This window comes from Parastagonospora nodorum, assembly GCF_000146915.1.
Source record: "Parastagonospora nodorum SN15 chromosome Unknown scaffold_6, whole genome shotgun sequence".
Lineage (NCBI taxonomy): Eukaryota > Fungi > Ascomycota > Dothideomycetes > Pleosporales > Phaeosphaeriaceae > Parastagonospora > Parastagonospora nodorum.
In genome coordinates, this window is record NW_001884554.1 from 17,185 (window position 1) to 31,647 (window position 14,463).

General features: G+C 50.9%; 7 protein-coding genes across 7 annotated transcripts in view; 4 read left to right on the forward strand and 3 right to left on the reverse strand.

Annotated features, from left to right (window-relative positions):
- Window positions 1–1,951: 1,951 nt before the first annotated feature.
- Window positions 1,952–2,317, forward strand: SNOG_04088 (hypothetical protein; the record flags this gene model as incomplete). Its single annotated transcript, XM_001794463.1, has 2 exons — window positions 1,952–2,175; window positions 2,224–2,317. The coding sequence occupies 2 exons, from the start codon at window positions 1,952–1,954 to the stop codon at window positions 2,315–2,317; spliced, it is 318 nt and encodes a 105-aa protein (XP_001794515.1).
- A 1,577-nt stretch (window positions 2,318–3,894) lies between these two features.
- SNOG_04089 (hypothetical protein) lies at window positions 3,895–6,538 on the reverse strand (the record flags this gene model as incomplete). The annotated part of the gene is made up of 5 exons (XM_001794464.1): window positions 3,895–4,075; window positions 4,129–4,241; window positions 4,297–5,214; window positions 5,295–6,153; window positions 6,216–6,538. 5 exons carry the CDS (start codon window positions 6,536–6,538, stop codon window positions 3,895–3,897), a joined length of 2,394 nt encoding a protein of 797 aa, XP_001794516.1.
- Window positions 6,539–7,137: 599 nt separating this feature from the next.
- Window positions 7,138–7,915, forward strand: SNOG_04090 (hypothetical protein; the record flags this gene model as incomplete). The annotated part of the gene is made up of 3 exons (XM_001794465.1): window positions 7,138–7,186; window positions 7,510–7,646; window positions 7,769–7,915. The coding sequence occupies 3 exons, from the start codon at window positions 7,138–7,140 to the stop codon at window positions 7,913–7,915; spliced, it is 333 nt and encodes a 110-aa protein (XP_001794517.1).
- Window positions 7,916–8,978: 1,063 nt separating this feature from the next.
- SNOG_04091 (hypothetical protein) lies at window positions 8,979–10,430 on the forward strand (the record flags this gene model as incomplete). The annotated part of the gene is made up of 1 exon (XM_001794466.1): window positions 8,979–10,430. The coding sequence occupies one exon, from the start codon at window positions 8,979–8,981 to the stop codon at window positions 10,428–10,430; it is 1,452 nt and encodes a 483-aa protein (XP_001794518.1).
- Window positions 10,431–10,662: 232 nt separating this feature from the next.
- On the reverse strand, window positions 10,663–11,832 carry SNOG_04092 (hypothetical protein; the record flags this gene model as incomplete). Its single annotated transcript, XM_001794467.1, has 2 exons — window positions 10,663–10,993; window positions 11,050–11,832. 2 exons carry the CDS (start codon window positions 11,830–11,832, stop codon window positions 10,898–10,900), a joined length of 879 nt encoding a protein of 292 aa, XP_001794519.1. The 3' UTR covers window positions 10,663–10,897.
- A 357-nt stretch (window positions 11,833–12,189) lies between these two features.
- Window positions 12,190–13,294, forward strand: SNOG_04093 (hypothetical protein; the record flags this gene model as incomplete). The annotated part of the gene is made up of 3 exons (XM_001794468.1): window positions 12,190–12,203; window positions 12,262–12,467; window positions 12,522–13,294. 3 exons carry the CDS (start codon window positions 12,190–12,192, stop codon window positions 13,292–13,294), a joined length of 993 nt encoding a protein of 330 aa, XP_001794520.1.
- Window positions 13,295–13,776: 482 nt separating this feature from the next.
- The window catches only part of SNOG_04094 (hypothetical protein), a gene marked incomplete at both ends in the record, with an annotated part of 3,197 nt that continues 2,510 nt past the window's right edge, over window positions 13,777–14,463 (reverse strand). Inside the window, one exon of the mRNA XM_001794469.1 lies at window positions 13,777–14,307. Within this exon, the coding sequence (XP_001794521.1) occupies window positions 13,777–14,307 (531 nt within the window). The remainder of the gene's footprint in view (window positions 14,308–14,463) is intronic.

The window sequence follows — 14,463 nt, forward strand, 5'->3', positions numbered from 1 at the left end:
TTCCGCTAGTGTGAGACCTACCCGTGGTAATTCCAGTATGCACCCCTGATTGTGTTTTTCTGGAGCGAAGCAGAGTGAGTTATGCTCGCGTTTCTGCTGGTTATGAGCTCGTCGATGGTGGCATCGGAGGCCACCAACGAAACGATCACGGGAGCAATGAAAGCGAATTTGAGTTGCATATTGAGAAGCAGCGACCAATGAAGTCTTAGTATGCATGGTCCAGGAGATAAAACATTCATGGGAGTAGCATGCTTGGCTATATATACAATAGCATGCGTTCCCAGAATATGTTGATAAACTTACTTCCCGCGATGTGTGAAAATTATCGACCGTCCTCCGTGAGTCACAAAACGGCTGGAACAATCGAAGTTCCTGGTATTAACATACGGGAAGATGCTTCACTGGTCGGCAGTGTCGAGATAAGAGCGGCCAGTTTATTTGTCAGCCCATCGAAGACGGATGTAATGTGACGTCAATGAAGACGCGTAAGGATTTTTCTAAAGAGGACTTCATTTAGCTACCTCGTGGAACGTCACCCCACCGAAGAAGACATTTTCTCCTCAGTTGATGTCGTGTGACTATCTTTTCAGTCGAAACCGGACGTGACAGGACCAGTGTGACACTTTCGAATGTTCACTCTCGTACACCCCGTGTGATTGAGCCGCGATCTTGAAGCATCGAGCAACGTGATGAGAAGCAGCACGGCTGTCCCATTGTGAAGACCATTCTGTGTGTTTCGCGTCGAGATTCAGCTTCGAGAGTGATCGGTCTATCATCGGGTATCTGACGATATCTACCTACGCACTCTATCAGATTCGCGCGCTTGCTGTCGTAAGACACCCCACAGATGTTCAAAAAATCGTAGCCGGATCTTGCAGACGTCGTGTCTGATCACGTTACTTTGCGGTATCATGCCCATATGGGAAGCAGGCCACGAATGATCCTCTCAGATAGGGCCCACGATTCCTGGATATGTAGAGCAATTTAACGTATGTGCCAGGGTATACTCAGGCTACTAAAGGTGCAGCGGCGTAGATTCACATGTTTCCGAGAAGGATGTCAGGATTGTCGCAATGCAGGTTCGCGACAGGTTGAAGAGCCGTGACGCCGCTTTTCCCCCCTGGGCCTAGGCAAATTGGACACATGGAGCTGGTCAGACGGAACATTGAAAGCAGACGCCATCTCTGGCTTTATACAATCTTGCGAAACTAGTCGTTGAGATCCATACACTTTGAGCAAGGAAACATAGGTCTTCCGACCATTGATTTCACTACAAACACACATATATGAAGACAAGGGGCGGAATAGGTGTCCAAGATTACGTCCAGATCGTGGCTCGACTTACTTCCTCAGCGCAGTCGCGTTTCAAAGACTATTCCAACCTATCTTTCAAGATAACATGAGCCTCCTTACCACTGGCAGATGCGAGTCTAGAAGGTTGTTGCCCGTCATTCCGTTCCCCACTCTTGTGCTTCTAACGTTCACTTCAAAAGTGGGAGAAGGACCGACGCGCACTCGGCACATTGGTTTCCCCGCAACAAACTACGATTACCACCTGTTGTGTTCCTTCCGATGCTCCACCATACTGTATCAGTGGCTCGTGCTGTGTAGGGATTACCCTCGTTGACCCCAGATTATAGCTTCAGATGGCTGATAGTCAAGATAGGATAGCCCGGATTCAGATAGGCGTAAACCTAGAAAGTACTGGATCGCCCCACTCTCGTGATACCGCCCGCGAATATCCCAGTGATGGAGAAGTATTGGTCAGATACGGCTTGAAGATTATGAACGAGATTGTACTTGCCTTATAGTCTGCAATAAGAGCATCAATGAAAAACCCCTCTGCCACCGAGGTTGCTACCAGCACTACACTTCTGGTAAATACCTTCTAAAGGTCTTTCTTGCTGTTGCTGTTCGAACAATTATCGTCCGCGCGAACGGCAACCTTACAATGGCCACTGAAAAGAGCCCCGATGCTCTCGAGAAATTCGAAACCTCGAGCGTCAACGCTGCAACACTTGAGCTTGGCATCAGCGAACCTGTAAATGCGCTGCAGCGCTTTTGCAATAGACTTGATGCCGTATGTGGTGTTGAAGCTCGTGGTATCGAAAGGATACCGGAGGAAATACGTGAGCGAGATATGAGTTACAAGGACTATATTCACATGTTCACAATGTAAGAAGATCATCGCAATATCGCGAAGCTGAGCTGATGCGTCACAAGTTGGTTCTCGATGAACTGCACCGCCAACCAGCTCACACTTGGTGTGCTTGGTCCTGTGAGCTACGGCCTTGGTCTCACAGACTCGATACTGTAGGTGGATGTACGTCGTTCGTCCAATACTTCCTGATTATGATTTAGCATCTGTATGTTTGGAACGATTTTCGGCTCATTATGTACCGGATACATATCGACCTTCGGACCTCGATCTGGCCTGCGCACCCTGAATGTCGCAAAATACACCATGGGCTGGTGGCCTTCGAAACTCTGCGTCATTCTCAATCTTTGTATTGAGCTTGGGTATGGCCTGATTGACTGCTTAGTTGGTGGTCTCTTGCTCTCGGCGGTAAATGGTGGAGGGATGTCAGTCATCGTCGGTATCGTTATCGTCGCACTCATCACCTGGGTAGTGGTGACCTTCGGCATCAAATGGTTCTACAAGTTTGAACAGTGAGCAACGTGTCGTGTGCATACTTCCAATATAGACTAACTGTTTCCGTAGATTTGTTTGGGCACCTACTGTACTTGTCCTCTTCGTCTTAATTGGCGTCGCTGGCCCGCATTTCGACACATCGACCCCTTCACGAGGGAATGGAGCGGTCTTGCACGGCAATCGCCTTTCTTACTTCTTCTTGGTTGCTTCAGGGCCACTGAGCTGGTCCTCCGCATCAGCCGACTACGTGGTGTACTATCCCAAGACTACCAAACGCTGGGGTACTTTCGCAGCTACAACTTGTGGTATCACCGCAGGCAAACTCTTGATCGAATTCCTTGGTATTGGACTAGGCTCGGGTCTCCTCCTCAATCCATCTTGGGAACAAGCATTCGAATCTCACGGTATTGGAGCATTAGTTGTAGAGTCTTACAAACCGCTCAATTCCTTCGGCAACCTGTGCTGCGTAATTCTAGCCGTGTGCATCGCGGCGAACAACATTCCTGGAACTTATGCTGCAGCACTGAATTGGCAACAATTGGGTGCACCATGGGCCAAAATTCCCCGACCAATCTGGAGTACATTCAGCTGTATTGTATTCACGATTATTGCGATAGCCGGACGAGACAATCTGTTTGATATTTTCATCAATTGGCTGTCGCTAATTGGATACTGGTACGTAACTACATGTACGAACTGCATACGAGACATACACTGACTTCGTACTCTCACATCTTAGGACTATTATCTGGATCACGATGACTGCCCAAGATGAATACATCTTCCGTAAAGGCAGCTATGATTGGGAGATCTGGAACAGGAGAGACCTGCTTCCTCACGGATTCGCTGCGTTGTTCGCTTTCGTTATTGGCTGGGTGGGTGCTGTGCTCTGTATGTATCAGACCTGGTTCACTGGCCCGATTGCTGCGCTTGTTGGCAACGGTGCCGACCTCGGTCTGCCAGTGGCAATGGGTTTGACGATGATCGTATATCCACCGGCCAGATGGCTAGAGCTAAAACATGTTGGCCGTTAAGGAAACAGCATTCGTAAATTTGATGATCGAAATTTGATTAAGATTTAAAATTCAGCTCCCCTTGCACCGATTCGTAATAACACATGAGCTTATCGGACATAATTCATCCGATGAAACCTATCCACCAGCCGTACTTGATTCTTCCCAGACATTCTGGCTCTAGCCTCTCCCCCACCATATCTACATCAGGTCCAAATAGCTCTCCACTTACAACGGTATGTCCAATGTGGTGAAGTAGTAAGGGTTGCTCGGGTCATACGGGTACTTCCGAACCACAACATCACCCGTGTACTCCCACAGATCCACGTGAGCTGGCTCATAATCCAACTCACATACTTCGTTCGATTGCTGGAATGACGTGACGCTGGATGTGGTACCGTTCTTGTAGCTACAATAGAGGTTAGTACATGAACGTGCTGGCTTTGTACAGTGTGAACCTACCTGATGCGGACCATGTTAACGGTCTCAACGCTTGGGCTTCCTTCAAAGTAGTTGACTGGCGTGAAGTGAACGCCGGAGTGCGCTGTTGTGAAGACTGTCATTGGCAAATCGCCCTGTAAGATATATTAGTCCGGGAACTTCAAACCTGTTCATCGTGACCGGACATACCGTATGTGGAACGTGGTGCATGCCCAGATTGAACCAAAGAACGAGATCCTGGTTTCGCAGAGACTCGCCATCAAAGAACTCGTTGAAGTCAATTGGTGGGTTAGCCTTGTCCATGGTGTTGAAGATGCTAGCAGATCTCGCTTCCGTCTCCTTTGCAACGGAGAACATTAGATCTCTTTCAGCCCATCTTGCGGAGTTGAGAAGCACACTGGAGTTTTCAATGGTAAGATGGCCGGTACCTGTATATGGCATGACTCGGTAAGACCGGTATTCTCCGTGTCGGGTCTTCTCGTTCTCGTTTAAGATAAGGACTTCTTGTGGTCGCGAAGTTTGCCAATCAAAGCGGCCCTCGTCTTCCGTCTCAAGAAAACGCCTTTCCAGCTTCATCGTGCTGTACTCTCTACCCTTGGACCATGGGTACGTGGTCTTGATAGGTACTTGGTCCATCAGCTGTACAGAGTTGTTGGTGCCAAAGATGTCAAAGTCAGCCTTGAAGTTGATGACATGATCGTGTAGAGAGCCGGATAGCTGATCGTGGATCTTGAATCCGTAGTCTTCGTTCTTGGCGTAGAAGGCGGACTGAATGTAGCCAGATGCTCGGACCTCGATACCCACGGAGCCATCCATGTAAAAGTTATATGTGAACATGTAGTCATAGTTACCGATGGTTGATACGGAACGGACCGTGAAGTAAATGTTCTTGGTTGCCGCCACGTAGTTGGCAGTGCTGTGACGGGACATGGGGAAATCGGCATCGTATTCGAAAAGACAGATGCTGTTGAGATGGGTGTGCGTAGTCTCTGCAACATAAAAGCTGGAGTTTATGTAGGTGGCGTAAGAGGGGCAATCGTAACCCTTGAGAAGTTCGAATGCGAATGGCCCGAAACCGTACAGACTGTCCAAGTAGGCCGAGTTTGCCTGTGTAGGATCGCTTCCTAGTTGTGATGGTCAGCCGGTACATACTAGATTGAGAAATTATCAGTACAGGACTTACCAGCGTAGTGAGCGAGAGCTTCCTGCATTCCCAGCTCGTACAGAATTCGTTGGCCCTTGTACTTAATGTCGTGGAAGGTCATGCCTGTGTCGTGCTTGAAGGCAATGTAGAAACTCCAGCCCATCCATTCAACGTACTTATTCTCATGGTCGACGGAGAACCTGGCACCCTGAGGAGCAACTGTCACTGGGGGAGTCTTTGTGTCGTGGGGCAGGATCGGGCCTCGCTGATCAGTATGAGCCCACTCGCCATCAACGTTTCCTAGGAGTTTCTCGAAGTTGCCACTAAAGTAGGCAGTCCTGAATTCTTCGGTCGTCTCATAAAAGATGCCGTTGTAGTACCATCCCTCAATGGTCCATTTGGAAGGATCCCTCCCCGTCACGTCAGATAGGAAGAAGAGGCCCATCTGCATGTTGGAGGTGACGTCGAATATGCCTTGAGGCATACTCCAAAATTGATCCCATCGCTGGAAGCGACCATCGACCTCGGTTGGTGGATCAATGCCCCAAGTGATCAATGTGTCGTTGTCCAATCCCAGCATAGTCATGTTCCAAAGGTCCTTGGTAATATCTGCAACTTCGGCACCGATCTTGTAAAGCCATTCGTCGTGCATAATATCGACGTCCGGAACAAGATTGCGTACTTTTCCCCCGGTCTTTCGTGTCCACGTGTAATCCAGTGGTTCCCACTTGGTGGTACCGTTGACCAATGGCAAAGGTCCGACGCGAATCTCCTGGAAGTATGCGTTTTCGGTCGCACGAATGTCCAGTACAGCTCTCGCATAACGTGTTGGTGTTGTAGCGTTTGTGTCCATATAAGCAAGTGCATCAGTCTTGTTGGGCATCAGGAGCTCGACTGTGACACTGCATGTAAATGTCAGCAAACGGCATCTCGATGTCGCGCCTGTTCCACGGATAGCACTCACATGGTATTATCCCAGTTGCTTGCTTTCTCCGACTCGGTCAAGTTCAGTTCTGGCTGTGCGAAAAGCCACGAAACGACCCCAGAGGCTTCCGGTCCTGACAACCCACCCCAAATGTTCGCTTTGGGGGCTTTGGTCAATTGAGCCTTTGGAGCCACACAGTCCGGAGGATCTTCAGTGACATTGCGTTTCTCGACAGACGCAGTGAAATGCTTTCTGCCTCGGGTCCTGGCGTGTTGCTCGACCCATGGGGCCTTTGGCATCGCCTCTGCGATGCCAGAGCATAGTGACAGCCCAAGGAGAACGGTGTTGAAAGAGGCCCGCATTGTCACGAATGCTTCGCAAGTTCCAGGAGGTTGTTGAGAATTGCTTGATGGCTGAGGATATTGAACAATCGGTCAGTCGTCAAGGTATTTATATTCGACCAACCTTTCTCTGTACAAGGTAGTCTTCCTATCTTGACTTCGGCTAGTTCGTAATCTTTGCCTAGATGGCAATTTTTTCCCACTGTATCCACATCATAGGCACCTCGCGTTTCTTGACTCGAAGTTATTCTCCGCGATAGCTCGTATCTGCATAGTTCGTAGCTCCCGAACGCAAGTGTCGCCGTTAGAGACCCTGCGTATCTCCATATTTACGTAAATGGAAGTCTTTGCGCTGCTCGGTGAAAAAGACGGGCGATCCGTGTCATGCTGCCTTTGACGCTACTTCGGTTTGTGGAGGTGGAGGTGTGGTGGGTAGCAAGCCACGCACAAACTAGACACGGAGCTTATCAAGGATGATATCGGAGCGTGGGCTTCTTGTAGCACTACATGGGAGGTTGTTGTCTACTTCACCCGAGAGGTGCATACTTTGGCGTAAAGAAGCGAGGTTAGGGCGGAAGCATTCACGGCACAATATGCAGGTGCACGTCGGGGAACCAAAAATGTCCGAAAGCCCGTGGCACCGGGATGCGATCGCACAACGTCCGGCGAGTAAGCGAACTTGGAATTACGTAGATGCTGCTCTACTGGCTGAAGGAAGTGTTGGGAACAGTTGGACGAAGCTTGTCGTATCACGATTAGAAGATTGTAGTCTTCTTATACCTTTCAACACGTTCCACAAGGCGACAATACTTTGGTAACCTCCATAGAACGAACTGCACAAACTCTCCAGTAGCTTGAACATTACAACAGTTTGCCACTGATAGATCCGCGGCGTTCCCTGGGGACCCTGTCTATGCCTAAGGAAGACATGATCGTCCACGTGGAGCTCAATCCACTATTTGCAGAGCCACAGCGACTTCGCTAAGCAACAGGGCCAGACTCAAAAACACCTGACATGAGGCCCGAAGACGGCGACGGCGGTATCGTTCCGGTGTGGTGTATGGGGGTAAAGAAACTACAGTTGAAGCCGATAGATAAGGACAAGGTTGACGAGTCAAACGTTGTACATGTATCTCTCCTACCCCAAGTCGAGCAGGGTTGACCACAACTAACGGCGAGTAGTATTGACACTGGCCGACGGTCCCTGACGGCCGTTCACGATAAGCCCTACCGTTCTATACCTGTTCATAGTATCCACCACTCGCCGACCCTTCACTCCGGTGGGCGACTACCGAAAGCCCCGAGCATGCCGTGCCGTTTCGGCCCACATGTCAAACTGATGACGAGGATGATATATTATATGCCGACAAACGCCCACGAATTGAGACCAGCTTTTGAAAAGATAAGGTCTTTGAGATGAGTCCGACAATGCTCTGATATCAGGATCTGCAAGTTGGGGGTGGCCTCGTTCAGGTGCCGAAGAGCACGAACACGGTAGACAGCGACATAGAGGAATAAAGAGACAGAGAGAGAGTCCGTGGCATTATAGGAAAGAGCTACAGAGTGGGTGAGAGGGTTGGGCGTATGCAGAGTCTACAAAGAGGAAACGCACTGTGTGTTCATGGGTACCACGGGCATATCCGACCAAGGGTGTTCGCTACCTAGGTCGTTGGGAAGCAAACTGTTGCGTTGAGAGTCGTATAGATGCGCGTGACCGTCTTTGGGAATTTGTGATGGAGATGGCTGGGCGCAGCAAGGTCCGTGAAGAGTCGATGCATCGAGGGTGAGGCCGTACCCGGCGCGCTCTCCGCCCCACTCACGCGCGGCAGGCGGGAACGCTATTAGTGCCGACCTAGGTTGCATCATCTCCAACACATCAACTTCCACATCGCCAGAGTTTCCATCTTCAAGAAAGCATGACCAATGAATTCGGGTTCTTGTCCGAGCGGCACGGCGTGTCTTTTGGAGGCGCAGTGACTTTCCTTTCGCGAAACCTTCACTACGATACTCGCCCGCCTGCATGCACGCTTGAGTACTTTAGCTACAGACTTCTGCCATTCATTCGAGATTTTCTTAAAGGCAACAGCTCAAGGTTTCAGGCCACCAACTAAGCGAACGAAGGATTTGGAGCCCCTCGTGGAATCTGCATGTCAGCCAGCCAGACCGGTCCCTACATAAACAATGCCTCAACGAGTTCTTGGCTCATCTAAAACCAGTTCAAGATATGCGCCTGTCTGCATGCAATACTTCGCGCATCCTGAAGTGTGCTTTCCTGCTTGTACTGCGCTTTGTACGCCGTCAGCTTCCTTTTAGCCGCTGTGTAACGTGTAAATATGCTATGAAATGGTAGATTAACCTCCGGCAATGACATCTACCAGTCCTTGTATTTGGTTTGTGGAGCATTACTTAAGACATCAGCTTTATCGCTCGTAGCTTTTTGTTATAATTCCACGATCGCGACATGTTCAAAAGAATCACTCTGCTTATGCTGTGCGCCAGTGCTCAAAGCATCTCAGCATTTACTGAATTCTCTGGCTCGGATCAACGACAGGTATTCAATGTCGAAATTGCCATAGTAGGCGGAGGGGCTACGGGGACCTACAGTGCCGTCAGGCTACGCGGAGACTTCAATACCAGTATCATTGTGATAGAACCAAGAGACCACCTTGGAGGCCATGTCAGCACGTACACCGTACCCGAGACGAAGACCACGCTCGAATACGGTGTACAGTCATACGTACGCAATCAAGCCGCTTTCGATTTTTATGCGCGGTTCAACATCAGCACATTGCCATTTGCTGCCAAAAGACTGACGGCCATCAATGTTGACGTCGGAACGGGATCGAGATTGGAAGATTATATTTCACCAGCTGCCAATGCTACAACTGCAGCGCTGAAGCGATGGCTCGACATCGTCATCAAGTACGAATATATACTCGAGCCCGGATATTGGAACTTCCCACAACCGCAAGATATTCCAGCGGAGCTTCTGGTGCCTGTCGAGGACTTTGTAAAGCAGAATGAACTCGAGGCCGCCATACCGCGCATCGTCTCCATCTCCGGCGTTGGATATGGAGGCATCCGTCACCTGCTCACATTCAATCTGATGCAAGCCTTTGGTGCAACACTCACTCGGCAAGTCTTGGACGGCGAGCTTTTTCTTCCAATCGAAAGTAACAGTCTCATCTACCAACGTGCTCTGGCTCTGCTCCACAAAGACGTCCTTCTCTCGACCACTGTCCAAAGCGTCCAGCGAGACTCCAACGGAGCGACGTTACGAGTCAAGCAAGGTGATAAAGAATATCAAATCAACGCAAAACGCATCCTATACACTGCACCTCCAAGCCTCACCGCCCTTGCGCCATACGATCTCGACGACAAAGAAAAAGGCATCTTCTCGCAATGGGCCATTGACGGCGAATGGATCGGCGTTGCCAAGATATCATGCATACCAGAGAACTTCTCGATCAATTACATACCCTCAGCAGTATTGCCCAACAACCAAGTCGCGATCAAAGACTGGCCGTACTCTCTGCGTTTCGACTCAACTGGACCCACGGGGCTTGGTCTGTTCCGCGTCATTCTTGGAGCAAACTACACGATTTCATCAGCAGAGTATAAAAGGCTGGTAGCAGAAGGCGTGCAGAAAATTCAAGACGCTGGAACCGTGACGGGCAATTGTACGATGGAGTTCAAGGCGATGAGCGATCACACCAGGCCGGTGTGGAAGCAGAGCGCTGCGCAGCTCAAGGAAGGGTTTGTGCAGGACTTGTACTCGCTTCAGGGATATAAAAATATGTGGTATACGGGGTCTATATGGGGTGCGCCATACAGCAGTACGCTTTGGGCGTATACTGATACAGTATTGCCAAAGTTGCTGGCAGACCTGAAGGATGATTACACCAATAATTGAGCCGGAGTGAAGTCATGGTACAGAACTAGTGGGTGGAGACATGTCGTACGGGGAAATAGGTCATGAATTGAACGGCGCGGTGTCAGTCTGGCAAATAAGCGTGTACATGCATCTGGAGAAGAGTGCCAACACATGTCTGTACATTTAAACTACTAGAGCGAAGAAGCGATCAAGCTGCAGAGAAAAATTGTGGTCCAAGATAACCACGGGTGCATGCGTGAAGACTAGGTGGATAGGTGGAAAGTAAATGTATTCACAAACTGCGTTCCATGGAAGCAGGAGACCAGAAAGATCATAACATCGTATCCAGCCGTCGGCTTGAGCCGGCACAAGTACACTTAGAGTTCAATCCTTATCAACGGTATTGGGACAGACATTATCTCTTGAGCTCTTCCTACACCCATATTCCTAGTCTTGACATTTTGTTTGGTGTGACTTGCAGGCTCGATTTCATCATCGCTCGTTCCTCAGATGGTATGTGGGTCGAGGTCTCTAAGCCGCTGCTTTGTTGAACGTGAATACTGTGAGAGGAACTCGGGGTCGTTCTCAAATTCTTCCTTGACCTAGGGTAACTGTTAACATGGGTTTGTGATTCGTTGTACAATACAGAAGAACTTACAATATCAAGACCGCCAACCAGCTCACCATCCACCCACAATTGTGGGAAAGTTGGCCAATCCGCATACTCCTTCAGACCCTGCCGAACCTCGTCGTCGGCCAGGATGTTGAAGAAGCCGTACCGTACGCCCTTCTCGCGCAGTACGCTGACCGTCTGCCTGCTGAAGCCACACTGCGGTGCGCTTGGTGTGCCCTTCATAAACAGCATGACGGGTGCCGCCTTGACAAGCTCGCCTAGCCTCTTCATCAGCTCCTCCTTGTTTGTCTGCTGCTCGCCCTCGCGGTGCTCGCTCGCGCTGTACTCGGGCGCAGTGTTCGGATCTTGGGCGCCTGGCGCATAGCCGGCCAAGTTCTTGCCCGCGCTGTCCGTGCCATTCGTCTGCGCTGGTCGTGTAACTGTCTGCGCTGGTGGCAGATTTGCTTTGGAGTCACCTGAGCCTGAGCCCGCACCAGCATATTTCTCCACCGCCGCTCGTACCTTGGCGGCATCGGACCCCGAAACTGTCTCTAGCGTCTTGCCGTCTTTCTGCAGCACAATGTATGGAACAGCTGTGACGTCGTACTCTTCGGAAACCTCTGGGACTTCTTCGGCGTTGAGCGCGAGGAACGATATGGGCGCGTCGGCGGGGTATGTGCTGGCGAGCGTCTTGAGGATGATGGACATTTGCTCGCATGGCTTGGCCCATGGCGCGTGGAAGTATATGACGGCGAGGGTGGAGGCGGGCAGCGTGGAGATGGTGGACAGGAAGGCCTGCTCGTCGGCAACGTCTTGAATGGTCGCCATGGCAGTGTTTGAGTTTTGGAGTGGAAAGCGTGCAGGGGCGCGCAATGGAATACAAGACTCGGAGGGGGAGTAGCTGTTGAGAGAGCAGAGTCTTGTGGCAGACGCAAAAGCGCGGAGAAGCAGCTCACAAATAATGATCTGATAAGTAATAGTCGACTCTCTGACGTGCTTTGCTCTTGCGCTTTGCCCCGCCGATGTGCGGAACCAAAGCCAGTGAGAGCGCCCCTCCACCACGGAACTCGCCGCCGCCGGGCTTATCAGATCGGACAAACCCTTTCGCCGGCCCGTTATCGATTCTCAAGAAAAAGTTACTGCCAAGAGTTCGCGGTTGCCGACATACACCAAAGCAGCGACAACATGTTGAAGACAGTGTACGCACAGCGTCCAGTAGAGAGCATCAAGCACATGACATGCTGACATCTCTCCCAGCAAACCCAAAAATGCCCGCGCCAAGCGCGCAATGGCAAAGCGCGAGCCGCAGCAGAACGAGAACCCCAAGACGACCCTCTTCGTGACGGGCCAACGGACGTCTCAGATCCTCAAGCTCGCCGTCGCCGATCTCAGCACGCTCAAGCGACCCTTCTGCGAGAGGTTCACCAAGAAGAACGACATCCACCCGTTCGACGATGCCTCCTGTACGTCCCATACCATATGCGACAATGCGACTGCAGAGTACTAACATCCCACAGCCCTCGAGTTCTTTTCCCTCAAGAACGACACCTCCCTCATCATGCTCTCCCTCCACTCCAAGAAGCGCCCACACTGCCTCACCCTCGCCCGCACCTTCTCCCACAAGATCCTCGACATGCTCGAGCTGTACATCAACCCCGACACCTTCCGCACCCTCCAGCAATTCAAGAACAAGAAGCCCTCGATCGGCCTCAAGCCCCTCCTAGCCTTCCACGGCACTGTCTTCGAAGACCCGAACCAGACCAAGTACACGCTTGCGAAGAGCCTGTTCATCGACTTCTTCAAAGGCCAAGACGCCGAGGAAATCGACGTCGAGGGCCTACAATACCTGATCAGCATTTCCGCACAAGAACCCACCGACGCGAAGCAAAACCCCGAAATCAAGCTGCGATTCTACTTGATCCGCACCAAGCGCTCGGGACAAAAGCTGCCCCGTGTCGAGGTCGAGGAAATGGGCCCCAGGATGGACTTCTCGCTTGGTCGCGAACAGTTCCCCGATGCGGATATGATGAAGGCGGCGCTGAAGAAGCCAAAGGGTGCCGAGCCGAGGACGAAGAAGAACATCGACACGGATGTCATGGGAGACAAGACTGGTAAGATCCATGTGGGTAAGCAGGACCTGGGCACCATGCAGACAAGGAAGATGAAGGGTCTCAAGAGGAGTAGAGGAGACAGGGACGAGAACGATGTCCAGACGGTACAGACTGGAGGTGATGAGACCGGTGGAGAGAGTGTAGATGACGAGGCGACGCCCAAGAAGGCGCGTGTCTAAATCAGTACACGCGAAAAAGAACGAGACATTGCATGGATGGCGTTAAAAAGGCATTTTCGATCGAACGCGGTGTAGGGATTTTATTATACCATCTTGCAATAGGCGCTTGACATCCAAAAAAAAAAAAGTGTTCAATACAGACGAGATGATTTGTTTGATTCAAACTACAAAGTCCCTGCATTTCATATCTAATCATCATCTTCGTCATCAATACCCAGCCATTTCGCCCGGCACTTGACCGCCACGCTTCTAACCTCTCTCTTCCCATCATCCAGCGCGACTATCAGTTTCTTGACCACTTGTCTGCGATATGGCAAAACTGTCTCGCGCTTGAACTTCTCCGCCACGAGCGTCAGTGCCCGCAGCGCTGCTACCCTCACACCCGCTGGTCCCTTGCCCGTAGCGTTGGTCAAAAGTCGCGATAATCAGTGCGCTAGGCGTGTTCGTTCCAGCACCTGCAGGCTTTTCGCTCAACGTGCTCATTAAGCGTGCCGATGGGCTGCTTCTTTGACACCATCAGCGGATTTGAGGTCGAGGGATTGCAAGAGCAGTGTAGTCAGCTGGGCTACTTCCTCGACAACAATGTCAAAAGGCATCCATCGCAAAGCACCGGCCAGCGCAATGAGGTAATTTGGCTTCGTTTGCGCATCCGCCTCTCTGAAAGCCTGTGTTATGCTTGGTACTAAGAGCGCAAAAGTCTTGTGTTTGTGTAGACCTAGGATCTGGCAGTGGTTTTGCTTGATCAAGAGGTCGTCGGGTTGAAGAAGCGTGGAGAATCCGTGGGCGACGGCCGTACCGTATTGTGGATGAGAGAGGAGGTTTAGTATAGTTGTGTAGAGTGTACTGAGGATGGGACTGCTGCGAAGGACGATGCCCTTGAGGCAGGTAAATATAATGCGTATCCTGGGAGGGTCGAGTTTCTCGGGGTTCAAAAGGTCTAAGTCGGCGATCAGGGGGTCCATACATCGTTTCAACGTAGAAGCTGTGTAGTACTTGTTGATGATGAGGGACATCTGGCGCAGGGATCCGGAGCGGATCGGGGCTGACAATACTCGTTCTTTCGCGCGCATCCCAACGACGAGATGATCAGGGCGATCTCAGTAGGCAGGACCTCTCCTTCCTCAACGACTCGCCTACACCCAAGAGACAATCATTGTCTTTACAGTTCG